The 26331-nt window shown below is 40.3% G+C and overlaps 2 protein-coding genes across 4 annotated transcripts in view; both read right to left on the bottom strand.

Moving 5' to 3' along the window:
- LOC139120203 (leucine zipper putative tumor suppressor 2 homolog) overlaps window positions 1-3911 on the bottom strand; it is an 84412-nt gene extending 80501 nt beyond the window's left edge. The window contains exon 1 of one of the 3 annotated variants that reach the window (XM_070684379.1): window positions 3782-3911. The gene's annotated coding sequence lies outside the window, so the exon portion shown is untranslated. Of the gene's footprint in view, window positions 1-18; window positions 105-3781 lie in introns of those variants that run through there. The other 2 variants (XM_070684377.1, XM_070684378.1) reach the window with 2 other exon arrangements.
- A 1615-nt stretch (window positions 3912-5526) lies between these two features.
- LOC139120202 (zinc finger protein 483-like) lies at window positions 5527-25641 on the bottom strand. Its single transcript, XM_070684376.1, has 2 exons — window positions 25511-25641; window positions 5527-7228 (listed from the first exon to the last, which is right to left on the bottom strand). The coding sequence occupies exons 1-2, from the start codon at window positions 25600-25602 to the stop codon at window positions 6031-6033; spliced, it is 1290 nt and encodes a 429-aa protein (XP_070540477.1). The 5' UTR covers window positions 25603-25641; the 3' UTR covers window positions 5527-6030.
- Window positions 25642-26331: the final 690 nt, after the last annotated feature.

Below are 26331 nucleotides of genomic sequence, written 5' to 3'. Positions count from 1 at the left end.
AAATCTAACTGTGCCTACTTTACCCAGCTCTGTCTCTGACGACTGCAAGTTGCAAACCTGAATCAAAGCACGTACGGTTCCACACGGATTTCAAATATGTTTAATCTATGCTTGGAATCACATAATCAACAGCTGCAAAACAACACCAGTTCCCTGCCAATCAATGTCCAGTGCTGTTTGTAATAATGGGACAGTTAATTACTTTACATTAATTAAATTTACATAAACTAATTGCCCTCTGATTGACTCATGACTCATTGTGGCTGGACAGACTGGGTTGCCAAGTATATGTACTTAACAAACAGAATTTCCTGACAGACTAAAACCTGAAAGGGTACCAAACCTGTTGACACCTTAACCACAGCTCTATAGTCGCTCTGACCACAGTTATAGTATACATAAAAAACTCATCTACATTTGATTTGGAAAAAAAGTGGAACTGTGGAAAATGTCTAACAGTGATGGCAAAAGTGCTTTAAATTTTACAACACTGTTCATGATTCAGTTTAACCAGAATTTATAAATAGGTCCAAGGAAATTTCTCTGGACACATGGGACTAGTTACAGCATGTACACAATTTTATGGAAAGGGGAGATGGATGAGTTTGTAGCTGTGCATTTTGGTTGATTGCATTTTGTCAAAATCTCTGTTTTACACTATACAACAAAACTTGATGTTCTTTGGAAGGGCTATAGGTTGAATTGGCACAAAGACACTGAAGTTTGTGGGGCATTTTTATTGCATCCCGACATCCCCATAATTTTGATAAAGTTCAAGATAACTATTAAATCCACACTATTGATAGGCATTGAAGAAATAACTTTCAAAATGAAATTAAAACAGAGCAAGATAATCTGACCTCCAAGGTCATCAAAACTTCCAATGGACAATATTACCCTTGGGATGTAGGGATGAAAATGTAGCTTTACTTTTTTCACAAGAAAATGTCTGCAAAGTACCGGTATGCTAAACCATGATTTGTAAATCACCTGCCTCTCTCACTGTAATTATTTCTCTTCCACTCCTCGCCTATTGATGTTCATTCTGTCTGTGGGAACCCAAACTGAGTTTGTTTTTTAATTCTACCTCTCCATGAAAGGTATATTTTGTTACCTGAAACCTGAAAGGCAATAATATTAAGCATTGTCAACACAGCCATGAGATCTATTAAAGTACACTTTTGGTGCCTTGCCAAAACTAATGGGATTGTACAAGTCCATTGTTGAAGGGATTCGGTTTTGCTACAACAAAGGTAATCTAATTTTACGGTAAACACAGGTAAATTAGCGGTCATTCAGAAATCTCTGATGCAAGGTCACAAATGAATGACTAAAAGTTACACAATTGCATCATGAAAAGTACTGGATGAGTAAAACGGCAACTCAAGGGCCAACTATCAATCAGTCAATTGTTCTGTCAAGTGGTGAGGGCTGAGGTGAGCCCTCTGGTGTTGACCTCTGACACCTGGTCAATAACTTCTTGACAAGGGTCTTTTTGTGGTGATTTTAATCACCAGGCAATACACTCTGTGATTTATGCACAAGTTTTAGATGCAATATCAATCTTCATCTGCAAAATTTTCTCAGTTTCCTTTACTTCTAAAATGTCAACAATTTTATCTGTCCTTCATTAAAGGGAGGCAGTCGTCGGAACTGCACGTGTGTGACTTTTTGTTTACAAACGAAGTATTTCATGCATGATATCTAGATGCATCAAGGCAACATAGGTGCAACATTTAAATTTTACGATATTCATTGTTAACAAAAAATGTTTTAACTTTCATCAATCGCCCATGTATCCTAGATACAGTGTTTATATTGGTCATAGGGGTCCCTGGCAACCTTTGAGCAGAGTTCGACAACTGCCTCCCTTAATAGAGACAAATACACTTGCTTACAGGGAAGAGGGTGGGCAATTTTATGTTATAAAATGGAATATTAAGATTGATTCTGCATAGAACTAATGGAGATGTATGATGTTGTGAATTAGAAGTAACCAAATCATTCTTGATACTGATTTGCTATATCTAGAAATTAAGTTTCTGATTTCTTTATTCTATTCTGTCCTGTAAGAATGCCTTGATGATCACTTAGAATATTTCAAGATGTAAAACAATTTGACCCACTTACAAAATAGCTTCAATTCTCTTTCCTGAAACTTTAATCTGCAACCACTATTAAGATTTACGTTTTCCAACTCAAACTGCACAAAGTACTTTTTTCTTTACCCAAAGTTTGCTTGGGGACTATATTCAAAAAAACAATATTGAGCAAACCATGTTTGTTCATTTGCTATTAAAACCCTTTGAGCGCCAAATCTATTTTTGTCCCCTTTATAAAATAAACACCAGTCAATTTTTCTAAGACTTTTGCCCAAATTTTGAAAAAAATGTAGCCAATGAAATGTGATGACCAGATGGTCCAAAATTATCAAAAAATTAAAGAAAAATTCATAAAAATTGGTAAAATTTTGCACTAAAATTTTGGCGGGAGAAAATTACAGCACTCAAAGGGTTAAATATCATGCAATGTGAGCACAATCAGTAGCTGAGTTTGGGAATTCCAAAAACCTGTCATTTTAGCACCTATTTTTATTACTGCAGCTGCTCGTGGTGGGATACATGAGCTGTGATAGTTTCATGGCATGACTGCGATCACAACATACAAATTTAGCCATTTGGAAATCTACTTCTGAATGTCTCATAAAAAATTCTGACAAATTTTTGATTTTTGCATATTCATAATGATTGTGATGTCATAAGCAATAGCCCTATGGATGAATACATTTTTGCTGATAATGTATATCTAAATTACATCGTCAGGTACACATTCTATAAAATTTTTAAATTTGGTGATCTTGTGTTTTGAAAACTTCTTAAATTACCAGACTGAATTGATCATAATTATTGGCACAATGTTTTCTCTTCCTATAGTATGCCTATAGTACTATTGGCTCTTGAAAATACTGTTATGTTGACAATATTAACATTTCCAGTGGCATATTTTGCAAAGTTTTCTCAGAATAATAAATTCTTTTCATCTTTAAATACTGGAAATTGAATTACACGTAAATGGTTTAAGAGAAAACGATTTATATATTTTGCAATTTGAAAAAGTTACAACCCTAGACCTAAGCTCAAAAATAAACAACCAGTATGCTTTGGACACAAACAATCATTGAATCAATGCGGCATCCTGTCTTCTGCTCCAAGAAATAGCCCGCGTCCCGCATCTAGGGGCGACCTTACCTGTCGGCTTCCAACTCAAACAAACTCGCATTATATACTGTTCTTGTTTGAAACTGGTGCACCAAACTTTCTCTCACAATAACGGACAAACGATGAAAGGGGGCGCGACGGAAGTACACAACAAAGGTGATATGACCTAAAGCAAACAGAGTTGACCCCCAGTCGTTGAAAAAGAATATCGTCTGGCCCGCCAAGAACCTGCATCACGCGCTGAAAATACACACATTGCACGTTGTTGGCATTCAGGGAAAGCCTTTCCTGAATCCTGACAGTAACGCAACTCCGCGAATAATGACAGTCAAAGTACAGTCACACATCTAAAAGAGAGGAGATTCAAAGAGAATATTGATTCCAGCATGATTCCAGTGACCGTATGTGTGAACAAATATCGCGACTCTTTGGGAGGGAGATGGTACAGATTATTATTTACATCCATTCAGTGCGCAGCATTTAAACGAAGACTGAAATTGAGATCTTGCTGGACTTTCCGGTGGCAAAATTTTAGACTTTTAGCAAAATTTTAAGGAACTTACCTTGCATAAAAAAGTGTTGAGTCAACAACGCATTTACTGTTACAACTTCACGACTGAACGACCACAGACAATACTACAGCGCGTGCAATCAGCCTCCAGTCAGCATGTCAGCAATCGTCTCACTGTGAAGCGCCACTCAAGTGGATGAATAAAAACAATAGTATTTCCGGTCACAAACTTCCGGCGCTAATAAAAAGGGGGCAAAGGGGATCGGGCTCCAGTGCAGTGGTCAGGTGTATTGTTGCTGTTTTTCACTGCAACCTCTATTCATGTTCGGGAAGCACACCAATTTTAAGTGCTAGATAGAGATATTTCACTTTCATTACGTGGCTGTCATCTATTGCACCTGTGCACCTGAGCGGCCCAAAGAGTGATTTGCAGAAGCATAAGCTTAAACTCTTGGAAAATATTCTTCCAGAATATGTGAAAGAAGAGAGAGGTTCAGAAAAAAGCAAATGTACTGATATCCTTGTTGGTACATTGCATAAAAATACGCGATTTCTGGTGGTCGTAAACATTGAAAGCGTGCCGCTGACAAAGAAGGCAGAGACGAATGCTTCATTATTTTTTTATGAAATGTGGCAGGCAAACAAGTCAAAAATCTTACATTTTATAAGGGCAAATAAAACGTGATTCAAGTAGCCCAACTTACCCTATTTAAAACCCTCCGACCCTTAACTTTTCGGAATTTGAAATTCACGCATAATTATTCCAGATTTTGACGTTTTTCGGTGGGTTGCACACCACGAAAAATAAAACAAACTAACAAAAGTTCCCGATAACCTTTTATCAAGTATTCTTAAGGTAGTATGCGCCTCGAAAGTAAAAAACTTAAACTTCCGCTCAAATTTTCCTTAAAAAATCTTTCAACTATTCACTTTCCAAACCGAGAATAAAAATCGGGGTCACGGTGCAAATTTTGGTACTAGAGAAACAAATTACCCAAGCTTTACCGATATTTTAAAATTCAGCTCGGAGCTTACTGGAATGTAGGCTAGGCAGGCCTACTAGTATGTTGTAATTTTCCTTCGATACTGATCTCTTGAAAAAATCTAGACTACACGTGACTTGCACTTTAGGGCAAAAAACTTGTCGAGTCTGCATTTTTCTGGTAGGTTTTACTAATATTTGATGTCGGAGCGGTTTTTCATTGTGTCTCCCAATAAACCATAGTGACATTATGTTTTACACACTCAGCAGCACGACTAATCCTCCTTGGTTTTTGTGAAAGTTTCAGGAAAATGACGATATTATTACACGGTGCTATTTTTTAATATTTTTTGCAGCCAAGTCGATTGCCCAATCATACTACAAGAGCAAGACATAAATCATAAAATTTTTGATGCACTATGACGACTTTCTCCTGTATGGTAAGATAAGATTATTTGACGTCAGCTTTTGGCTACGACCGTGGACGGGATTGGGCCCGGGGCTTACGTATACATCACGAGGAGCACAAGTCGCAACGTTCAAATTTTCTGTGCATATCACTTCATATTGTTTGCAACAGGAACGTGGATATTTATTTTTACCTAGATAACTCCATATTTATTTCATTGACACAAAGACAACAAACCGACACTAACGGGTAGGTGCCACAGAGAGCGAGCTCGAGACACAAGAAAGGCGCTAAAGCGAGCGCGCCATCTAGCGGCAGATAATTCGCACGCCTTTTGTTTTTTTATTATAAGAAGTTAGAAACTTTGTCTTTGTCGTCTGTCACGCACAAGTACCGTGCTCTCTTTTCCGTTCACTTGAATAAAAGGAAGGTAATACAGTTGACATTGTGAAAACTGCTTAATTCCTTTATAAACATGACAAGTTTCAGAACAAGAATATTTTAATTGCCTTTTGGACCATTTCCAGCACTTTGGAAGTTTGGGTCACATATTTCTCTCTTTAACAAAAATACACCCCTATTTCTGTGGGACGCCTACTCTACACAAAAAGCAAACAAATCGTTTATGTTGCAAACTAAGATAAATTAAAACAAAAAGGACAGAAGTAAGATTTGGAAAAGTTATATAGACTGTGTAATTTGAAATATACACTCAAGAAAGTTGAGTCTTTTCTCCCCAGTGGTGCAAGAAAGGCACTGTTATAATACTGTAAATATTTTCTTTTCTAGGATCTATGTTGTTTTGCAAGATGTAGAGCTAGGTTTTTTAGGTCTTATAGTGATAGTCCCTGCATGATTTGGTCAATCTCTGACAACTACAACAATAATAATTGTAATAGTCATCTGAGGTCTAATGAATTCTCATGTGTCTTTTCAGGTTACCAGACTGAGAGAAGACTTTCTTACATCCTGGAAAATCACATCTGTACGGTTTCTCTCCTGTGTGAACACGAACGTGCTTGCGTAGCGTCGAGGGATCGCTGAAACTCATCTGGCAATGGGCGCACTTGTATGGCCTCTCACCGGTGTGGATACGGAGATGTGTCTTCAGTGAAGAGTTCTGAGTGAAACTCTTCCCACAGGTTTTGCAGTGAAACTGCTTGTTGTCCTGGTGGGTCCTGGTGTGGGTTACGAGGTTGCCTTTCTGGGCGAATCCTCGACTGCAGACATTGCAGACAAACGGTTTCTCACCAGTGTGTATTCTGAGGTGATTTGTCAAAGTGCTGGCACGAGTAAAGCGACAATGGCAGTGGGCACATTCGCACTTGGGAGACTTTGGCTCTTTTCCATCTGTTTTGAATCTGTATTTCTCAGCCAGTCGCCATGAAGATGACTGGAGGGTCTTCACTTTCTTGATGGCGTGTTGAACCATTTCAGGTTTCCCGTGTGATAAGGGATGGGAAGAGCTGAATGCTTCCCTTTTTGGAGTGGAAGGAGCTTCCAAGGCAACGGTGTCTGAAAGTACTTGATCCACTGTCTCAGATTCACGGCTGTAACTATGGCTACTGCTGTTGATCCTGGTAACCGTGGATTCGGAGTTGAAAGTGAGTTCATCAACACCACTGAATCTTGCTCCTGAGGGCGCTTGTGAAAAGTCCGACTTTGTCGTTTGCTCCAGTAGAGAGATAAGGTCTTTGGTATCAGTTGTGGACGATTCAGCTTGAACATGTGTGGCAGGTGGTGGAGTGATGTCAGCCATCAGTACCTGCTTTTCAGCTGAAGGTACGGATGGTGTGCTATAGAACTGATAGGTTGGAGCCATTGACTCTGGCATGATGAAGAAGTTGAAGTTCAAGGTGTAGGCAGAGCCAGACTGGCGTCGATCAGTGTGATTTTTGTCTCCGTCAATCCCGTCGACGAAAGTTTGGTAGCTGAGATGAGATGACGTAAAATGGTTTTCTTTTAATGTATGTTGACGTTGGGAGAAAACGTCTTCATCAGATGAAAGAGACGCTGAGTACCTTTGGCAGCAGACACAAGGCGAATCTACACCGTTGGACAACTCTAGAAGTGCCGAAGCTACAAGCTCCCGTTCGGAATCTGCAACGCTAAAGGACAAAAATGGAGCCTTGTGAATGACTATTTGTTTCAAAATTTTTAACTGTTTGCCTAGACGGATGAAATCGCATACCAACATCTTACTGACTTGGCGGTGATAATTATATTATAAATCGGGGAGGTGGGGAAGCACGGAGGTACAATCGCTAGTATCTCCATGATTATTGCCATCGGTATCTTTTCATCGGCACATAAATCTAGCTCCCAATTGGAGGCGTTTTGTGACGGGGAAAAACAAAGCTTGTAGTAGTCCCATTCTTTGACAAGAAGAATTTTACTACGTTACTTTTAATTGTAAACAAATGTTTATCAGGAAGATGAACCGATCCATTTACGTCAAGTACAGCGTGCTGGAAATGGTACAGGGAACTAATGGGTATCGGAACAAGCCCGTTTCTTCGAAATTGCAGAAAAACAAAACAAAATTTATAAATTGCGTCTCATTTATCGTTTTGAAGTAGTAATCTTACTATTTGTGTTTTGACATTGATATAAAAACTCGCAGCGATTGTTTTGATCTTGTATGATGGCTTTGAGTCTTCTTTTCATCAGTGTCTTCTTTTTCAGCCGAAGTTGTTTGAGCAATCTTAGGGTTATTTGTGAAATCCGCCAAGAATTTATCGTATCGATTGACGAGACGCGTGGCTTTGACCCCCGCGCTTTTCAAGTACTTTTCGAAGGTGAAACTTATTGGTGTCTGAAAATAAACGTGACTCAGCAGCAATCTGTGCTCGCCGATGACGGGTCTGTGATAATTTTTTTCCAATGGTTCTACCATTGGTTGTACCATTGAGGAACTAGACCCGACACTATATATAATCACAGACGGATCTGTGATAATATGATGATCGATCACTGTGACGTAAGTAGTAGAGTAAACGTGGACAACTGGGATGAAGTAAGAATTTTACACCCATTTTATTCATTTATCTACATGAAGCGAAGGAAAAATTAACCATCCATGTAACTAAAGTATGACCCTGACCTATATATGAACTCACGCATGCGCAACAGGGGTTTGACGCAGCAGTGCATTGTCCTGAACTAAGCGGGCCTGCTGAGCATGTTTATACATGTACGGGAAATTCCGTGTGAGTCATCACCATCAAACTAGCCTATATAAAGGACCTGTGTGTCAGTCCGACCGCCGGTCGCGGAGTCTAGCTGATGTTGAACACGAAGTTCCTATCGGGGCGAACTTGTTCACCCGATAGATAAAATTTTAGTAATTTCCTCTGAACTTAAAATGTGACGGAAGACCATTACTTCAAATAATATGAGACGTTTCAGATGAATGGTACTGATATCTAAAGTGTTCACTCTTTTATCTCTACGTACAAATGTAGTTCCTAAGTCGTTCTCTATTCTATTCCCACCAACAAAACATTCAATACTCATTTCCCCTCCCCGATCTTTATCAATACTTATGATAATATCACAAGTTGTTCTGTTATCTGTTTTCATAGCATAATATCCAACCAAATCGTCAAATTCATCTCCCGTAGCTAACTTTACACATCTAATGAGAACTGTACCATGTTGAAGTATTTTCATATTATCAGTCATCTGTTGATTTACTGTCTGTAAAGTGAGAACAGCTGCCTCATCACCGACACTTTTAAGACCCAGTTTCTTTAAAGTTGTGTCCCAAAATAATCTTACTGGAACTCCGCTAGCTGTATACGAGCAATAATTCTCCCCCCTCGTTTATCCACCTTCTTAGTGTATTATCTGCCTTCATTATTGTATTAAGAGGACTAATTTTAAGATGAATTGGTATACCAAGAAGTGCAATGTATGGATTTGTAGGAGTAAGCCAACTACGAAAATCTAACAATTTATATTTGTTTACATTGCTATCAAAATAAATCACATTCGGAGTTCCTGGTGGTTCAGCAACACCTCCTGCAATTTCACTATCCAATATATCTAAGATGTTACGCGGCACATTATAAGGCATGAATTTCTGACTAGCCGAATCCCATGTCAGAGCAAAAGGAGTAGAATCATTCGAAGCCTTTGTGGCGTCAATTACAGTTTCATCAATGTCTTTAAGTTCGGAAAATTCTACAGCATGCTCGTGGGGTGGCGCCGCGGCATTGGCTAAAACGAAATATTTTTCGCGGTCCTTGTAACGAAGGACGTAATCCTTATTATGATTAGCAGCCATCTTAGTATTATTGTTAACTTTAACATCACTCAGATCTTCAAGCTCAAGATTTTGCATACGAATTGTACCTAGACCGAAGCCACTTGGATCAGACATACTCCGTAGGGACCTATATACAGTGAAAATTAAATAATACCTTGTAATATACAATACACAGTCATGGCTTCAGCTATAGGAATGACAGTTCTCGGTGCTGTATTAAATGCAACGGCATTCACAGGAGGAAATATTATCGGACAAAAGCTTTCGGGAATGGTGACGCTCTTATTGAAGAGAAGGTCCGACATGATAAAGCATTAGAAAAATTTGAACATGATCGCAACGTCTGGTCAGAAAAAAAAGATTACTACAGGCTGACTGGGAAAGAGAAAATCAAGCAAAGGACGCACATGCTGCGGCAGAATTAAGAGATACAGATGCAGAAATCCTGGAAGAAGCAGAAGCGGTGCAAAGCAACTCTACGTCAGACCGTTCCGAAGGGGCAGTTCAATTCTCAGATTATTATCAACCCAGTCCTGAGCAAAAGAAATATGAGATGATCTATATTGCTGGAGGATTGGTCGTGGGATGGTTTATCTTCCGATAGGGTTACACCGGTAGGGGGCTCCTTCGGAACGACTACAGCAATTCAATACAAAAGCTAATTGGCCAGTTATTGAAATCGATCATGTTCCCATCCTGATCTGTTATCCAGATACGCATTGAATTCATGTAATCTCCCCCTTTTCTCAATGGCATAGAAATTGCTCCGTTTTTAAAATCGTAAGTAACCTTTTCACTTATTTCTCTCGTATCCCGGATGGGAAGTATTTGTAAACAGTTCGATACTTTCCCCTGTATGTATCCTCCGGAGGCACCCGAACCAAATGAAACATAATTTCCAGTAACATCGACTACATCTGAATGAACTATATATTTAGTGACTGTTAAGAATCCACTTTCTTCGGACTCATAGTACTTTTTATAACTGGGTTGTCCTCAGGTTTATCTGAAAAACCAACTACGTTGGCAAGCTACCTGTAGCATTGAAATAAACTTTAACATCTTTAGCCAAAGTTAGAAGAACGTGGTTTGTCGGCAGATGTTTTTCAAAATTAATTTTTTGCTTCAACCCGATTGCTTTGTTTAACGTATCGATATTGTAGTTACCTGGACGTATTGATTTAGTCTTCTTTGGTTGGTCACCTTCTTGATATTTTATTACATTATTCGTCGATGTTATGTTATGCCATGAATTATATAGTCCGCACTCTAGCAGTCTATCTTCGTAAACTGTGTCGTGTCAATGCAAGGGTAAAAATTAACAGTGACTGGTTCACCTGTTTGGCTTTCAATCCAAATGATCATTGTTGTGCGCTGTATATATTACTAAGTATAAATGTTCGATGAATATTATTATTACGAAGTATAAGGTTCTGCAGGAATAATATTTTTCTGTTCAAGGAGATCTTTGGTTGCTACCGCGGCAGCAGTCGCACCGCCTAATTTTGCCAATCGAGTTAAATTTGGTCGACTTGGATCGCCAACCTCTATTTTCAGAAATTTGCTGGAGATCATTAGATATCCCATCGCAAGTCCTGCGATTACAATACCATCGTACATTGTGTTTACAACTGTTTTAATATCCATGATTGCTGACTAGTATATAAAATAAAAAATAAAATAAAAAATATGGGTAGTTAATCCATCTCATACAATGTAGAGGAGCTGGGTCCTCCCTCTCCCTCCCCTCCCCCTCCCCCTCCCCTGTCGGAACTGTTCCGGAGGGAGCTGCTACGTGCTCTGTTTTTTTCGCTTTCTGGGGAGGATCTTTTCGAATGGGACAAATATGTCGAGCACGCCCCCAATATAGTCCTAATGCAGTCAATGAAACTCCCACAATTCCTAAAACAAGATAACATTTATTATACCAGTGTGAATTATTATCACACTGTTCTTTCATTGTAGGCGGTAGGCTTATACAGTTTGTCGCTACCGCATCGCTATCATTCCCCTCCATTGCTTTTAGTTTCTTCTCCTTGTTTTGCCTGTTCCATTCCGCTAGTCGCTTGCCCGCAGCAACTCTCCCTGGATGCTTCGGCGGCATTGTAACTTTCTCTATGTTGCGCTGTGACGGAGTCGGGAAGGTCGTCGTTTGCGGTGTGGAGGTCGTTTCCGTTTGCTGAGTCGGCGAAGTTGAATCCATTTATTTCAGGTACTATATTAAACCCGATTTTTTTAAAATTTTAAATGTTTACCTGTAATTAAACCGGTGGAAACTATAGCAAGTATGGCCCCCACGTGTACGCTATCCGCCTGATAATCGTTTTATTTCACTGTTTAGAATAAAATCCTTTTTAAGATCAGTGGCATAGTTATCTCGATCATCGATTGGACTACCTGACTAATTGCGCGGGCTCCTAGATCTATGAAACTTTGAGTGATGGTATCACTTATAAGAGAACTGTATTTCGCTTCATAAACTTTAAATGCTTTATTCACTGTTTCATCTCCCCATTTTTCTACGTCAGCAACTGAAATCTCCTTACCAAAAAATAACTTACTTTGTCCACTTGCGATGACACAGAGTATTTTTTCACGCTTTGTTTCTATTATGGATCGAGCGTCTGAAGGTAGTTCCGAAGACCCTTCGGAACGCGTATTTGCCGCTGCCGATGACTTTATTAAATTCTCCATTGTTTGCAGTATGTTATCTATTCTTAGTAAAAAATAAAAATTCGTTTAAACCTGAATCCGAAATAATATTAACATGTCTGGAATGTTAGTACCCCTAAAGAAATCGTTCCGACAGGGATTCCGAGAAAATTCTCCTCCATTTAAATCTATCTGTATATAGAAACACGAATAATGAGTACAGACCTATTCCCAGTTGCTTTTCAATTGAATAAGACGAGCGTACCGACAGTACAGCATGAAGATATTCCTCCCAAACCGGACGGGGGAATAAAACCTATTCTCATGGACTTAGAAATATATGTAACGCCGAAAGATAAATTTACTTTTCATCCACGGGATATATTTAAAGATAACGTAATCACTCATCGATCAGCTAAAGAAAGTAATGTCTGGCTGGGCGGGCCAAACATGAAATACTGGGACCAGCAATTAAATTTTGCCGTATGGTGCAGCACTACTGGTTGTGGTATATCATTCACCCATCTCTTCGGTTCCGAAGGGGGGGATTTTCCGCCCCAAATACGATCATTCTGCCGTTTCCATGTATACTTTACAATACGTCGTATCCTTCACGAAATGCAGGTTGCACTTCCAGACGATACCCCCACCTTCAAAGCGGGCGACAATCCGTACAATCTCGTCCAATATGAACTTCTATGTACAGAATTTGGAAATATAAGTCCAACGAAGTCCGACTTTCGTTATCGAAAAGGTCAAAATAAAGGTCTTGGTTATGGATATGAATATTACACTAATCGTGGCCCTGTTCGACAGCCAAAAGCGATATACAACGGTCATGACTTTTTCCTCTCCGCCGACGGAGGCGTTTTCTATACACATACCATTTTTGGAAAGAAAAAACATGTACTGCCCGACAAAGACAGACCACACTATTATTTCTTCCGAAATGATGGAACGGAGGGGCAATATAATAGTTTCATTCCTCTGACAGGAGACTCGGGATTGACAAAGGCCGGTCTAGCTCGCCTCAACGAAAGTCTTGAAGCCTACGTATATTGTATACTCGGCGCACAAGCTAATATTCGCAGTACCATTGTGGGCGATACTGGCAGTGCAGAGCAAGTCCGAAAAGAATTCGGCGTTCTCCTCGAAGATGAAATTCGCAATACCGACAAAGTAATCAGTTATCGGCGATATCAAGACACAATAATGAATACTGGTGTCAAACTTGATATGGCAGTCTCGCCAAATTTACTTCTCTTACCGTCTGAGATGGTCATCCTTTCGGGCCCGGCGATCTCAGGTTATAATAATGAATTGCAATACGCTACAGAATCTATGTCCTTCGGGGTGAATGGTGATATAAACACGGAAGTTCGAGAAAGTGCTATACATGAGATGGAAGGGGAAGAGGATCCCGTGAAGTGGCAGGACGAGCCCGGAGAGTCACCTCACAATGACACGACTCGGATTCGGTCCCCTCCCTCCCCTCCCCGGAACGGGCAGCATCTGCAGACCCTATTCACGAATTCGGCAAAATTGGTTTGTTATCTTTAGCAATATTCATTACTATTGTAGGTACTGGAATAAAGTCACTAAATATATAGTTCATTCAGATGCTGTCGATGTGACTGGGTTTCATCTAACTCGAACCAGTAACTTAAAAGAACTAGAAGAGATTCATTAATTTACAGTATATAGATCCAGAGGAAATGTCAATATACGTAACCCCACCATTCAACATGATTATAACTGGACCGACATATTCTGGCAAAACAGAATTTATGTTGGACCTCCTCACCGGTCCGTACTTAAGGAAATTCGAATATGTGATATTCATTTGCCCAACATTCATGAATAATAAAGCGTATAATAGAAGATTCATTTTCACCGATGATAAGTGTTTATATTTCCAGTCGGACTCGATGCAGTGGATGATACATTAACCTACGTGCATAAAGAATGGGCTGGAACGAACACTTTAATAATCCTCGATGACTGCGCCTCGTCCAAAGATATGAAGAAGCGCAGTAACGTTTTAGTCCAACTTGGTTTCAGCGCAAGACATGACGGATTATCTGTCTGGGTTCTGACTCAACAATATACTAGTATTAGTAAACCATTTAGGGAAAACATACAGATGTTAGTACTATTTTACACACCGAACAAGATAGACAACAAAACTATTATAAAAGAATATGGAATGGAGGTGTCAGAACGGGAAGCCGTGGGCCTAATCAAGCAATTGAAAATAGGCCATTCAGTAAACTAGTATTTCGTTTACGGCATCCGTATAGTATGAGATTTATAGAGGGTCCGGTGGCCGCCGATTTTGGTACTATATAGATGCCCTCCGTACGACATAAAATTATTCGTATAATATAGCAATTATGGAAGCTGAAGCCGAAGGCTCCGCTGAAGGCACTCTTAGAGAATTATATTACAACCCGAAAACTGGTTTTGGAGTGTACAAAAATTGTATGACGCAGCACGGGCCAGCGGACTCCTGTACGTTACTAAGAAAGAGGTGCAGGACTGGTTAAAAACTCAGCTAACTTATAATCTACATAAACGGTAGCTCGTTCTCATGCTACGGGCGGCCGTCGCGTTTTTGTAACATCGATAGACTCTCAATGGCAAGCGGATCTCGTGGAATTCCCTCCCCGTTCGCAAAAGAGAACCGTAACATTCGATACATGCTAACAGTAATCGATGTGCTAAGCAAATATGCATGGGCCAGGCCGATACAGTCAAAAACGGCTGATGATACGTTACAGGCGCTACAAGACGTGATTAAGAAATCTGGGAGAAGGCCCGACAAACTTCAGACAGATGAGGGGCGGGAATTTACGAACCGAAAAATGCAGAAATGGTTGGAGGAGTCAGGATTCACTGGTTTCACACCTACAGTGACAAAAAGCTAGCGTTGTTGAACGTTTTAATCGGACTCTTAAGACGATGATGTGGAAATACTTTACATATAAACAGACACGTTCCTGGCTCCCCATTCTACCAGAACTTCTCGAGAATTACAATAACACCGTTCACGGAAGTATCAAAATGAAACCCAGGGACGTAACAGAGGAGAACGATTGGCAGGCATTTATACACTATTCGGTCCTGAGTTGGCAGCCGGGGGAGTGACCCTGAATTCAAGCCGGGAGAACGGGTTCGAATTACAAAATACAAGACCACTTTTAAGAAAGGATATTTACCAAATTGGACAGAGGAGATTTTCGTAGTTTCAAAAGTGGTGTATGCAGCTGGCTTGGGAACGCCACCAGTTTACAAAATAAAAGATCTGAATGGAGAGGAAATACTCGGCACTTTCTATTCTGATGAACTTCAGAGCGCCCGGGGAGCCGACGAGCTGTACAGAGTAGAACGAATTTTGAAGACGAAAAAAATTAGAGGAAAGAAATATTATCTGATAAAATGGAAAGGTTATCCAGAAAGTTTCAATAGTTGGGAGCCGGAGGAAAATGTTATTAGAACTTCGTAAGTTCCTGTCCATGGTACTTGTCAAGTACTACGTAAGTTCCTGCCCATGGTACTTGTCAAGTACTACGTAAGTTCCTGTCCATGGTACTTGTCAAGTACTACGTAAGTACTAACGTAAGTATTTACGAAAGTTATTCAATAAGTACCATGGAAAAAGTCTTAATTTCTTGAAAGCCGAAAGTGTCAGTTTACCACCTCGCTTCCACCCACCTGGCCAAGTATTTATCATGTACTGTCGTAAGTAATGTTCACTTATTGCATCTTTTTCGGCAGTATGTGGATGAGGTGGGGGCCCCTCAGTTCCTGAACATATTAAGTTTGCAAGATCTTCAAAGCGACTTCTCATGTTGCCACGGTCCGTTCTTTCGAGCGCCCCTTTTTCAGCTTTATCAATAAGTTCTGGCTGAAGTATAATGTACACAACTGACATGAACCATAGACAAGTAACTCCAAAGTCCACCCTTTTCATCATATCAAGTGCTCGTAAGTCAAACGGAGCATTATAAGCACACACTGTTTCACAAGCATTAAGAAGTTTGTGTAGGTTCTTGAGTGAGACTCGACGTTGTTCTAGTTGTTCTTGACCAGGTGGGAAGTACGCTTTTTCAAGTTCCTCCTCCTCGAAACCGTCTATTAAAAATCCCTGGCTGCCGCTATCGCGTGAGCTACCCCATGCAATTCCAAAGTCAAAAGCTTGTGGAAAATCTACTGGTCCGACTGTCTCTGTATCAATCGTTGGATTAAGTATATTCTTGAGAACTTCAGGCGTAAGGGGCTGACTAATTACCAAACATGGAAGCCTGTAGTCGTGGCAAATTTCTAAGAAAGTCTGTTTGAACTTGTTGTGAATCTCTTCTAGTTCTTTTAAGGCGGTTATTTCGTACGACCTGGCTCGAGTCAACACATTCCGCCTGCAATAATCCCAAGGCATATCTTTGAATATGATAATGAAACTATGCAAATGGTCAAATGCTCTAGAAACAATCTTTTTTTCTTCCGCTGCCACGCCCCGGATTCTAGAAAAAGTTAGATGTTGAATTATGGAAGAGTCACAAATAATGTAGCGTTCCGAAGGAGAGGTCCTCCCAGCCCGACATTGTAAACTAAGAGTATGTTCTATAAACTGATTCTGAAAATCGGCAATCGAAACGGGGTGACACGCCCATTATAAAAGTCGGCAATGTTGCTAGAAAAACTAGTGTCAAATTCTGGTACGTGAGACGCAGACAAATTTACTGCATCGTAACTCTTACCACTTCCAGTTGGTCCATTTATGAATATGTATGACATTTTGGGGATACTATATCATAGAAATTTTTTTAAAATTTTTTTTTTATTAAGATATATACGATAAGACAATGACAATCCTTTCTATTTCAGATGCAATAAAAATACTTGAAACCGGAGAAAACATCAAAATTGATGATGGAGGCAAATTAGTATTTGGTGAATATGTAGATCCTATTATATATGTAGACAGTGAGCTAGAAGTGGTTTTCAATATCGGACCTAAGTACGGTTCAAAAGATCCAGCTACATGTGATGGGGTGTGTGTCCGTTGGCAACCGAGTCTTCAAAAGTTTACCGATTTAATAGTATTCCGTACCCTAGGTGAAAGTTTCGATGCAAGCACTGCTAAAAGTTATGCTGCAAGCCTGGCCGCTCACTCCAAGAATACTACTGGATTTTACAATCCATCTAAAGTGTATCAGAAGCGAGGGAGCGAGGCACAGGGCGTGGCGTATTTTAAATTTCGGTTTAAAAGAGGGGGAGGGGCTCACGATTTCGCTACATGTATTGATATGGTTCAAGAAATTGACTGTGCTTTTAAAGCAGTGAGCCCATTGCCAGTCCGAGAAAATCCTGCTATTGTACCTCGTAATATCCGGAAAGGTAGTAAGATAGAATTCTTAGCATTTAACCGCGCTTAAATAAACGTGCCCTTTCTTTCACTGTTGAGAGATTAATATTTTGTGCTGCACCTAATAAACCAGAAATTCAAGATGCGGAAGAAATAGTCGACTTAGAAAGATTAGGTGAGATATATAAACAAATAAATGCTGACAAAAATATTATAGTGGATTTTGATGACCTATCATAAAATAATTATTTTTCATTTTAAAAAATTTTAGGATAGTATATATCATAAAGATTATTATGGCCCATCGATTACATGAAGCATTCAAGGGAGCAGTTTTACGAAAAGAATTTCCTGAAGTCAAGCGAGTCGAGGATATCGGGGAGCTGGTGGATATTGAAGGTATGGTCAAAGGGGGAAAGATGTACTCTGTTTATACCGAAATGGAAGTCAAATTATCGGATCCGAAAACTGGTAATACACAACCGCGTACATTGTATGTTAAATTAAAAGATACATACACAAAAGATGTAAGAGGATCGGGATCGGATGTGGGGCAACAATTAATAGATCGCTACGACCTTATGCTTGATACAATTGAAAATGTTGAGGGTTCTGGTCTCGTTCTCGAGGAGATACTTAATTTTGAAGTAATTCTAGTAGAAGTTTTACTCGGGGCTGGCCCGGGGGATGGCGCAGTCCAACTTCCCAGATGGTTAAAAAATAAGCATTGTGTGAGCGATCTGGTGCTACCTTCGGGCAGCGAGAACTGTTTTCAATACGCCATCGTAGCAAGTTTAAAGTTGGCCGACCCCGAGTTTCGTGAAAAGAAATGTGGTCAGGTAAGGAGAAAATGGAATACGTACGCTCCATTTATGGCTGACTACTGTTGGGAAGGTATTCCCACGCCCACGCCCGCCGATCTGACTGTATTCAGGCGCTTCGAGCAGCAAAATCCAGGCATCAAACTTCAGTATTTCAGATCTACGAAAATGATCCCGCTCCCCCGTCCGACATAACTGTGTTATATAGTGCCCCTGGCGGAGCCGAAGGTGAAGCCGATAGGAATCAAATAGCAAATATCTTACTGATAGTTGGCGAAGACGGCGGCCGTTCTCACTTCGTACCAATTACTGCGGAAAATCGCCTTCGTAATTCTCGTACTAATCGAAAGAATGAGCGCAGACGGAAGTGTATTTGTATGGTTTGTAAAGAGGTTTTAAGTCAACAGAAGAATTAGAAAAACATCAGGTGTACTGTGAACAGACACTGCCCAGCCAGGTTTTCCTAAGGAAGTGTGTCAATTTGAAGGACATCGGAAGAAGGTTCCTTCTCCCTACGTCGTCTATGCAGATACTGAGGCAATTATTGAGAAGGGGACCGGCCGACACATTCCAATTTGTCTTTCGTATGTTATGGTGGAACGGGGGTGGGGAAGTTCCTCTTCGGAACGAGGCCCGGGCCGACCCACTGTTTATGGTAAAAGAACATTCACAGGTCTCTCCTGTGTTACAGACTTTCTAAAGGATATGAAAGAACGGGCTGAGTATTATTCGAAATCGTATTATTGGAAAATAATACCGATGAGGGATCCTTCTAATTACCGGCGCGACGGATGTGATCCAGTCTGTATTGCATGTGGAGAGCCGGCAGGATACCGAGTAGTGAAGGAGGAGGCGACCTTCTATTGCGAAGGATGCCGGCCGTCGAGAACCATTCCTATCTACTTTCACAACCTCAAGGGATACGATGGTTCTTTTATTTTGAAAGAATTACATGAAATCGACGCCGGAGGGGGACCAGAGCCTAAAATTATAGCTAAGACGAGCAATGGAGGAATTATGGGTCTCTCGAAAACATTTATTTTTCACGCCTCAATTGTTGTTGCCGGAGGGAAGAGGGAGATAAAGAGACGTTTCTTTTCTATAAAGTTTATGGACAGTGCTCAGCTGATGATGGGGTCATTGGCGAAGTTGGCAAAAACTGTGCCGGACCACGGATGGACGGCAGTACCACTTACGTACCCGGACATTCAAAGGGCGAAAGGTTTCTTCCCCTACGAATATTTAGACTCGGTTGACAGACTGGGAGAGAACCAGCTCCCGGAGAGGGGGGAATTTTATAGCGAATTGACGGAAGAGGGGATTTCAGAGTCCGATTACGAACATGCATTAAGAGTATGGGACGAAGTTGGATGTAAAACGATTCGTGATTATATGGAATTCTATTGTGAGACTGACGTTCTACTTCTTGCAAATATATTTGAAAATTTTCGCGACACATGTTTAGAAGCGTACAAGTTAGATCCAGCCCACTATATGTCAGCGCCCGGCTTGACATGGGATGCTATGTTACTTTACACGGGTAATAAATTTGGGCTCATTCAAGATGCTGAGCAGATGACTTTCGTACAACGGGGAATTAGAGGTGGTATCAGCCAGTGTAATATTCATTATTTACAGACAAATCATCCTGCTTACGCCGCCGCTGGCGGGAACTGGGATCCGGAGAAACCGTTAACCGAAATAAAATATCTCGATGCAAACAATCTCTACGGCTGGGCAATGAGTCAGGCAATGCCTACGGGCGGACTTCATTGGATGACGATGGAAGAGTGGGAGGAATGGTATGCCCGAGACGGTGGAGCTGGCGGAGCGTGGGGACCTGGCGCCACCTTTCCACCAAGTTTTCTAGAAGTAGACTTAGAATACCCAGCCGAATTACATGAAGAACACAGCGATTTGCCATTAGCACCGCATCACTATGAATTTCCGAGGCAGGGCGGTCGACTGATTACAAGTGTGATGGATAGAGAGTCCTATGTCTTACACTACAAGTTGCTGGAATTCTATCTTCGGATGGGAATGAGATTGAAAAGATTTATCGGGTGCTTGCTTTCGATGAAGCTCCATGTCTCGCGAAATATATCGACTTTAACACTAAAATGAGGGCAAACGGGAAGACAGATTTCGAAAAGAATTTCTATAAGCTGATGAATAATGCAATGTTCGGTAAGACAATAGAAGATGTTCGAAAGTACAGAGACTTTAAATTTGTTTCGGACTGGAACGGCACGGATAGTGGACGTAAAAAGATTCAGAAGTATAATCCAAAGATGAAACATATAACTTTCATAACTTCCGAAGAGGATGGCGATTCCTGCGACAGTGCCCTACTGGAACTGAAAACGGATGAGCATAGATATGTAAAACCAGTTTTCATCGGCGCCGCAGTACTCGAACTTTCTAAGCTGCTTATGTATGAGACGCATTACAATTACTTTCGGGTCAAGTTCCCTGGAATACGATTAGCCTACATGGATACTGACAGTTTTGTTTACAGTGTACAATACCCTCCCCGGACCCGGACGTAACTTTCAATGATATAGTCCGAGAAGATGTTGAAAAGAATGGTGAGAAGTCTATATATGATACTAGTGGGATGAGCGGACCCAACTTTCCGAAGATTAATAAAAAAGTGATAGGTAAATTTAAAGATGAGTTGAATGGTGAACCTATTCTTGATTTTGTCGGCATACGCTCGAAAGTGTATGCTTTTCGAACTCCAACTTCGGAGACGAAAAAAAATAAAGGGGTGAAAGATGTTTGTGTTAGAAAACATTTGAACTTTGAAGACTATGAGGATCTGTTTAAAACTGGGAAGAAGCCCGAGCGGGCACAGTTTGTACAGTTTGTACGGAAAAAGGCTGGAGAAATCCGTAGTGAAAAGCGTAGTAAAATCATGATGGCGCCAAATGATATCAAACGTGTGCAGTTATACAATCCAGACACAGGCGAATGGCTGGCAGAAACATGGCCGATAGGACGGACGACGGGTCATGGTTACGGTTTAAAATTGTAAAGACTTTAATCTACTATTTTCAATAGAGACCAGGGCATCACTGATAACATAAATGTGGGCAAATATATTATCATTGTGAGCGTCATCGCCAACCCACGCGGTATCTTTCTTCAGGATCTCAAGTTGAATTCCGTCCTTTGTGTTCATTACTTTTAAACCATTTCCATGAAACTCAATATCTTTAAAACTACGCAGATCGATAAACAGACAGAATTTATTCTTCAAATAATCGGCCTCATCTATATCAATTTCACACCAATCTTTATCTTCAGCAAAATACCGTCGCACCTCTCGCCAAAATTGTCTTGGTATCATCTTCTGAGCGTACACTTTATTTGCAATGCCTTCAATCATTACAGACACAGATTCAATGGATGGGTTAAAGAAAAGTTCACTGTTCAGTTCTGACTGATTCTGATTTTTAGTGAAGAGTATAGCGATACCTCTAATGCTACGTCGTGGTACATTTATATTTTCATTGATAACCGTGTCCGATTCTTTGAATGGGATTTTTCTAAAATAATGTATATGCTCGTAAAGGTAACTTTTTCCACCGTTGTAATAACCAGCAGTTGACCTCGCGAGATCGAGGTCAGAAATCGTCTCGTATTCCATTTGAATGTTTTTTAATTTATAATTGGTTGTAATCAGTTTATTACTGACAAGTAATTGGGGGGCGGGTGCCAACGTAATTTCCCATTCAATATGACTCCCTAACGCTTTTGGATATGCAACTCCATGGCCTGTTATGAGGGGATGAGTGAGACGAATAGCATATTTTGTTTTATATGTGTCGAAAAGTAAATTATCGCCCACGACGGCGGCATCTGCATCGGCCGCGCCACTTCTCAATTTTCTTAGATTTTCGTTCTGAATTCCGTACAGTGTCATGTTCGATCTCTCCTTTTTATGTTTGAAGAGATCACGATAGCATTCAATGAGGTTATATTTACTCAAATCGGAAAGTGCCTGGCCCTCAAATGTGAGTTTCATACTCTCCACCAAATTTTTTGCAACATTTTGTACTACACGGGTAGTTCCACCTCCCATTACTTCGAGATCAAAAACCAGGTCGAAAGTATCTGGAACTAAGAGTACTCCGCTTTCTAACTTCGGACATCGTATGATAAGTGTCTGGCCTGGATCTGCCTCACTTGGATTATGAGCAATCACATGATGAGTTCTTTCTGACTTCGTTCCATTCGGTATTCGGTTGGTGAAAGTCGGTGATAATGTTCTATCGTACCCCATTTTTCGTGTAATGTATATAGTAGAAGAAAAAAAAGAAAATAAATCACATCTTACATTTCACTTCGTGTATATAATAACTTAGAAGAAAAAATCACATCTTTACATAAATATTTCCGTCTGCCTGAAAGATAAATCGATTGCCTGTGTCGCGAATCAATCGAAGGACCCAATATTCTTGTAAATGTTGGACTTCCATTTCATCATTGTCAATCTCCTGAAAGACGTTTATGAATTCTAGTCGCTTAAAGAAGTTGGTCTTTTGACATTCCTTCACGAAAGCTAATATGTTATGATACAGATTATCATCCTTTAGTCGGACACCTGGATTTGCTCGAAGGATATGTCGATTTACCCGCCGAAGTTTGCACCATTCCAATTCGACAGAGAAACCAAACAGGTCTTTATTTTTAGAAAGAAACTTTGCAATATTCTTTTCACCAAACATGTTGATGCCGTAGGGAGTGTATATATTAATACATAATTTTATTTATAATGACTAATGTTAATCCAGTTAAAATATCCATAGCTGTTCTCCGACAAATCCGACAACCGATCCTGCTGTTTTTAATAGAAAACTGACGAGGGAGCCGATTAAACCTGGTATTGCAGCAGCACTTTTTGCGGCCAATGTTTTTAACCATTCGCCAAATTGCTTTACAATTTCTTTCGCTTTTGTATATACTTTGGGCGGACCTGAACCTCCTGTGTTTGCTCCTCCTCCCCTGCTCCCCCCTCCTCCTCCCCCTCCTCCTCTAGTCACAGCCAGGGCAATTGTTGATATTGTCATTCCAAGGGCAGTCAGTATTGCAGCGATTGTTATACCATTTCGTTTAAATAACTCTGTCAGCTTCAGTCTCAGTGATAATTCTGGATCAGAAATTACATCACGAAGAGACCTAGTCGTAGCCAGTCTTTCACGTGCCCCACTGATCATATCAAGTTGTACTTCAATTCGATCATCAATTTTAGCTAGTCTTGTTCTGAGTTCGGGTGTAAGTTCTGTCTGCTCTAACAGATTTTCTCTTTCACTGTAAAGCTCATCAAGACGCATATTTGCCATCTTTAATTCATCAACAAAAGCTCTATATTCGGGTTTAGATTGTTCCATTGGTCGATTTTATTTTCAAAAGCTCGTATTTTGTGTGCATTACCAGAAGCATCTTTCCGTAACTCTGTCAGTTCATCTCTGTATATACCCATGTCTTTTGGCGTCATCTTCTCAGCCGGTATTTTATCCTTTTTCACATCTTCAGAATGCAATTCACGTTTCACATATTCGGGCTCTGCTAATACTTCTCTAATAAATTCATGTCCTCCTTTTAAACTCATTAATGTGGACAGCTTATAAAATCCACCTCCTCTATCTTTAGACAGCTTGAGGTTTTTATAATACAGCTTTCCATCCCTAACCTCAGATTCCATAGCCAATACATTTAGTGCATCCGGATCAGTAATTTTATTCTCATCTAAGAATTTATTAACCATTCTTAATTTTTCATCTGCTTTAAGTTCAGTCAAACGATCAACCTTTGGGCTAACAAGGAAAGGATCAGCTTCTGCAAGGGCATTATCATAGTCTATAAAGAATGTTTCAGCAGTAGCGTCATCATCATCATCATTTACATTTGCATCAACTAAATCCTGGAGTGGTATATCTTCTCCTCCTTCTGCCATATTGTCTTTCTATATTACTACAATTATTTTTTATCATCCCTTACATATACAGTAAAAAAATGCACATCTCAGTTGTTGAAAGCGTTGAACAATTGGCTGATTATATCGAAAGAACAAGTGCTGCATATCGACGAAGTTATAAATTAATGGGTCGAATTGATATGGCTCTTAATATTACTAAGGGAATTCTTGTAAGCTCTGCTGTAATAGCAGCAATTCCAACAGTTCCGGTACTGTTAGCCTTAACTCCTATACCTGGCGTCGTTATTGATGTAATACAAGGAAAAACTGGAGTATCAAAAAGAAGAGAGAAGATATAACATTATTACGTTCAATATAAACAGCTGCTTACACAAATACAAGAAAAAGGCGCAACCCTTCGGAACGAGGAGGCTCCGGGGTCAGAACTTATTCAGGACATATTTCATCAGGCGCTAGAAATTCAAAAACAAGAAGGATTTAGTCCGCCGCTGGAGCGATACCTAAGACATTATGGATTGAATGGATATGAAAGTTAGTTCGCACCGATAGGAACTTCGTGTTCAACATCAGCTAGACTCCGCGACCGGCCGGCCGGACTGACAACGGGGGTCCTTTATATAGGCTAGTTTGATGGTGATGACTCACACGGAATTTCCCGTACATGTATAAACATGCTCAGCAGGGAATTTCCCCGCTTAGTTCAGGACAATGCACTGCTGCGTCAAACCCCTGTTGCGCATGCGTGAGTTCATATATAGGTCAGGGTCATACTTTAGTTACATGGATGGTTAATTTTTCCTTCGCTTCATGTAGATAAATGAATAAAATGGGTGTAAAATTCTTACTTCATCCCAGTTGTCCACGCTTTCTTTACTACTGACGTACGATACGACTCAAGCCGAACCGCCTTACTTTGAAACATAAGTATCGTGGGAAAACAAACTGTTCGAAGATTATCTTACATTTCCATTGTTTCAGATGGAAATTCAACTGCTTCATCTGTTTATCGAGTGTTGCCCACTAAAATAAATGGATAGATCTACAAACAGTTATTGTGGGTGCGTTCCTGGAATTAACAAACACGACCCGTTCGAGTTCAGTACCAACACCGGGAAGCTATGACATTGATGAATAACTACAGGTTCAAAAATGACCATGACATTATTTTGAACAAAAACCCCATTCGTGAAAATACACGCGAAAATCTTAGTAAGTTAATTTCATTATGAAACAACCACAGAAGAAGCTTCAAGGTATCATCTACACATCACACAAGTTTCAAGGAGAAATCGGGTCCCTTCTCCATATAGACACAGCAACCTCCATCATACCCCTTACCTTTCCGTGCGTCTTTGCTCGCCTGGCTTATCCGGACTCGGTGAAGCGGATGAACACCGGTTATCTATGGCATCATGCAGTGTGGTGAACATCTTCTTTGCGCGCTAATACACAAATAGATTAGACTGCAGACGGAAAAGACAACAAACATAAAGATTGACTATATTTAGACATGAGCAAATAGGCCCCGAAGAATGGTATTGCTGTTTTGGGTTCAAAATGGGGAGGAATTAGTCACGAGCTTAATCGCGGTACGGACGATAATAAAATATTTCCATAGCCTAAATAAAGGTCTTTGGGAGTATCGTTCAAGCAAATGTCGCACGTGCGTATCCATCTCAGCTTGGTTTTATCATGGAGGTAGGATGGAACCCCCTTTTACCTCAATGGTTTTATCAGTGGGGTAGTCCGTGCTACCCCACTGATGCCCAATCCCCCCTGGTTATATGGAAGGAAAAAGAATCAAACCGCTACACTAAACACAGAAAGCATATTTGAATCCGACTAACGATAGACCGTAATGAGGTAGCAATAGCTCTACTTGGCAGGGCTGTAGGTACCGATTCGGGTACCAGTTAACTTCCATATTTTCCAACCCGCCTGGAACGAATTCGTGATTTTTATGAAATCGACAACGACAATCGGCCAAACTACACGTGCAGAACATGTACGGAACAGAACATGTGGCTACTGCAATGTTATTGCTCGGGTGATATAGTACCGTGTACGACGGTTTTCGTTACTGCGTACAAAATCTTGACTATATTACTTACTAGTACTTGAACTTTAATACTTTGTAATTTTTTTTACATGAGAGAACA

Source organism: Ptychodera flava, chromosome 20, assembly GCF_041260155.1.
Source record: "Ptychodera flava strain L36383 chromosome 20, AS_Pfla_20210202, whole genome shotgun sequence".
NCBI classification, from domain to species: Eukaryota; Metazoa; Hemichordata; class Enteropneusta; family Ptychoderidae; genus Ptychodera; species Ptychodera flava.
Note: the sequence above shows the minus strand (reverse complement) of the source record. Positions and strands in the feature narration are given on the sequence as shown.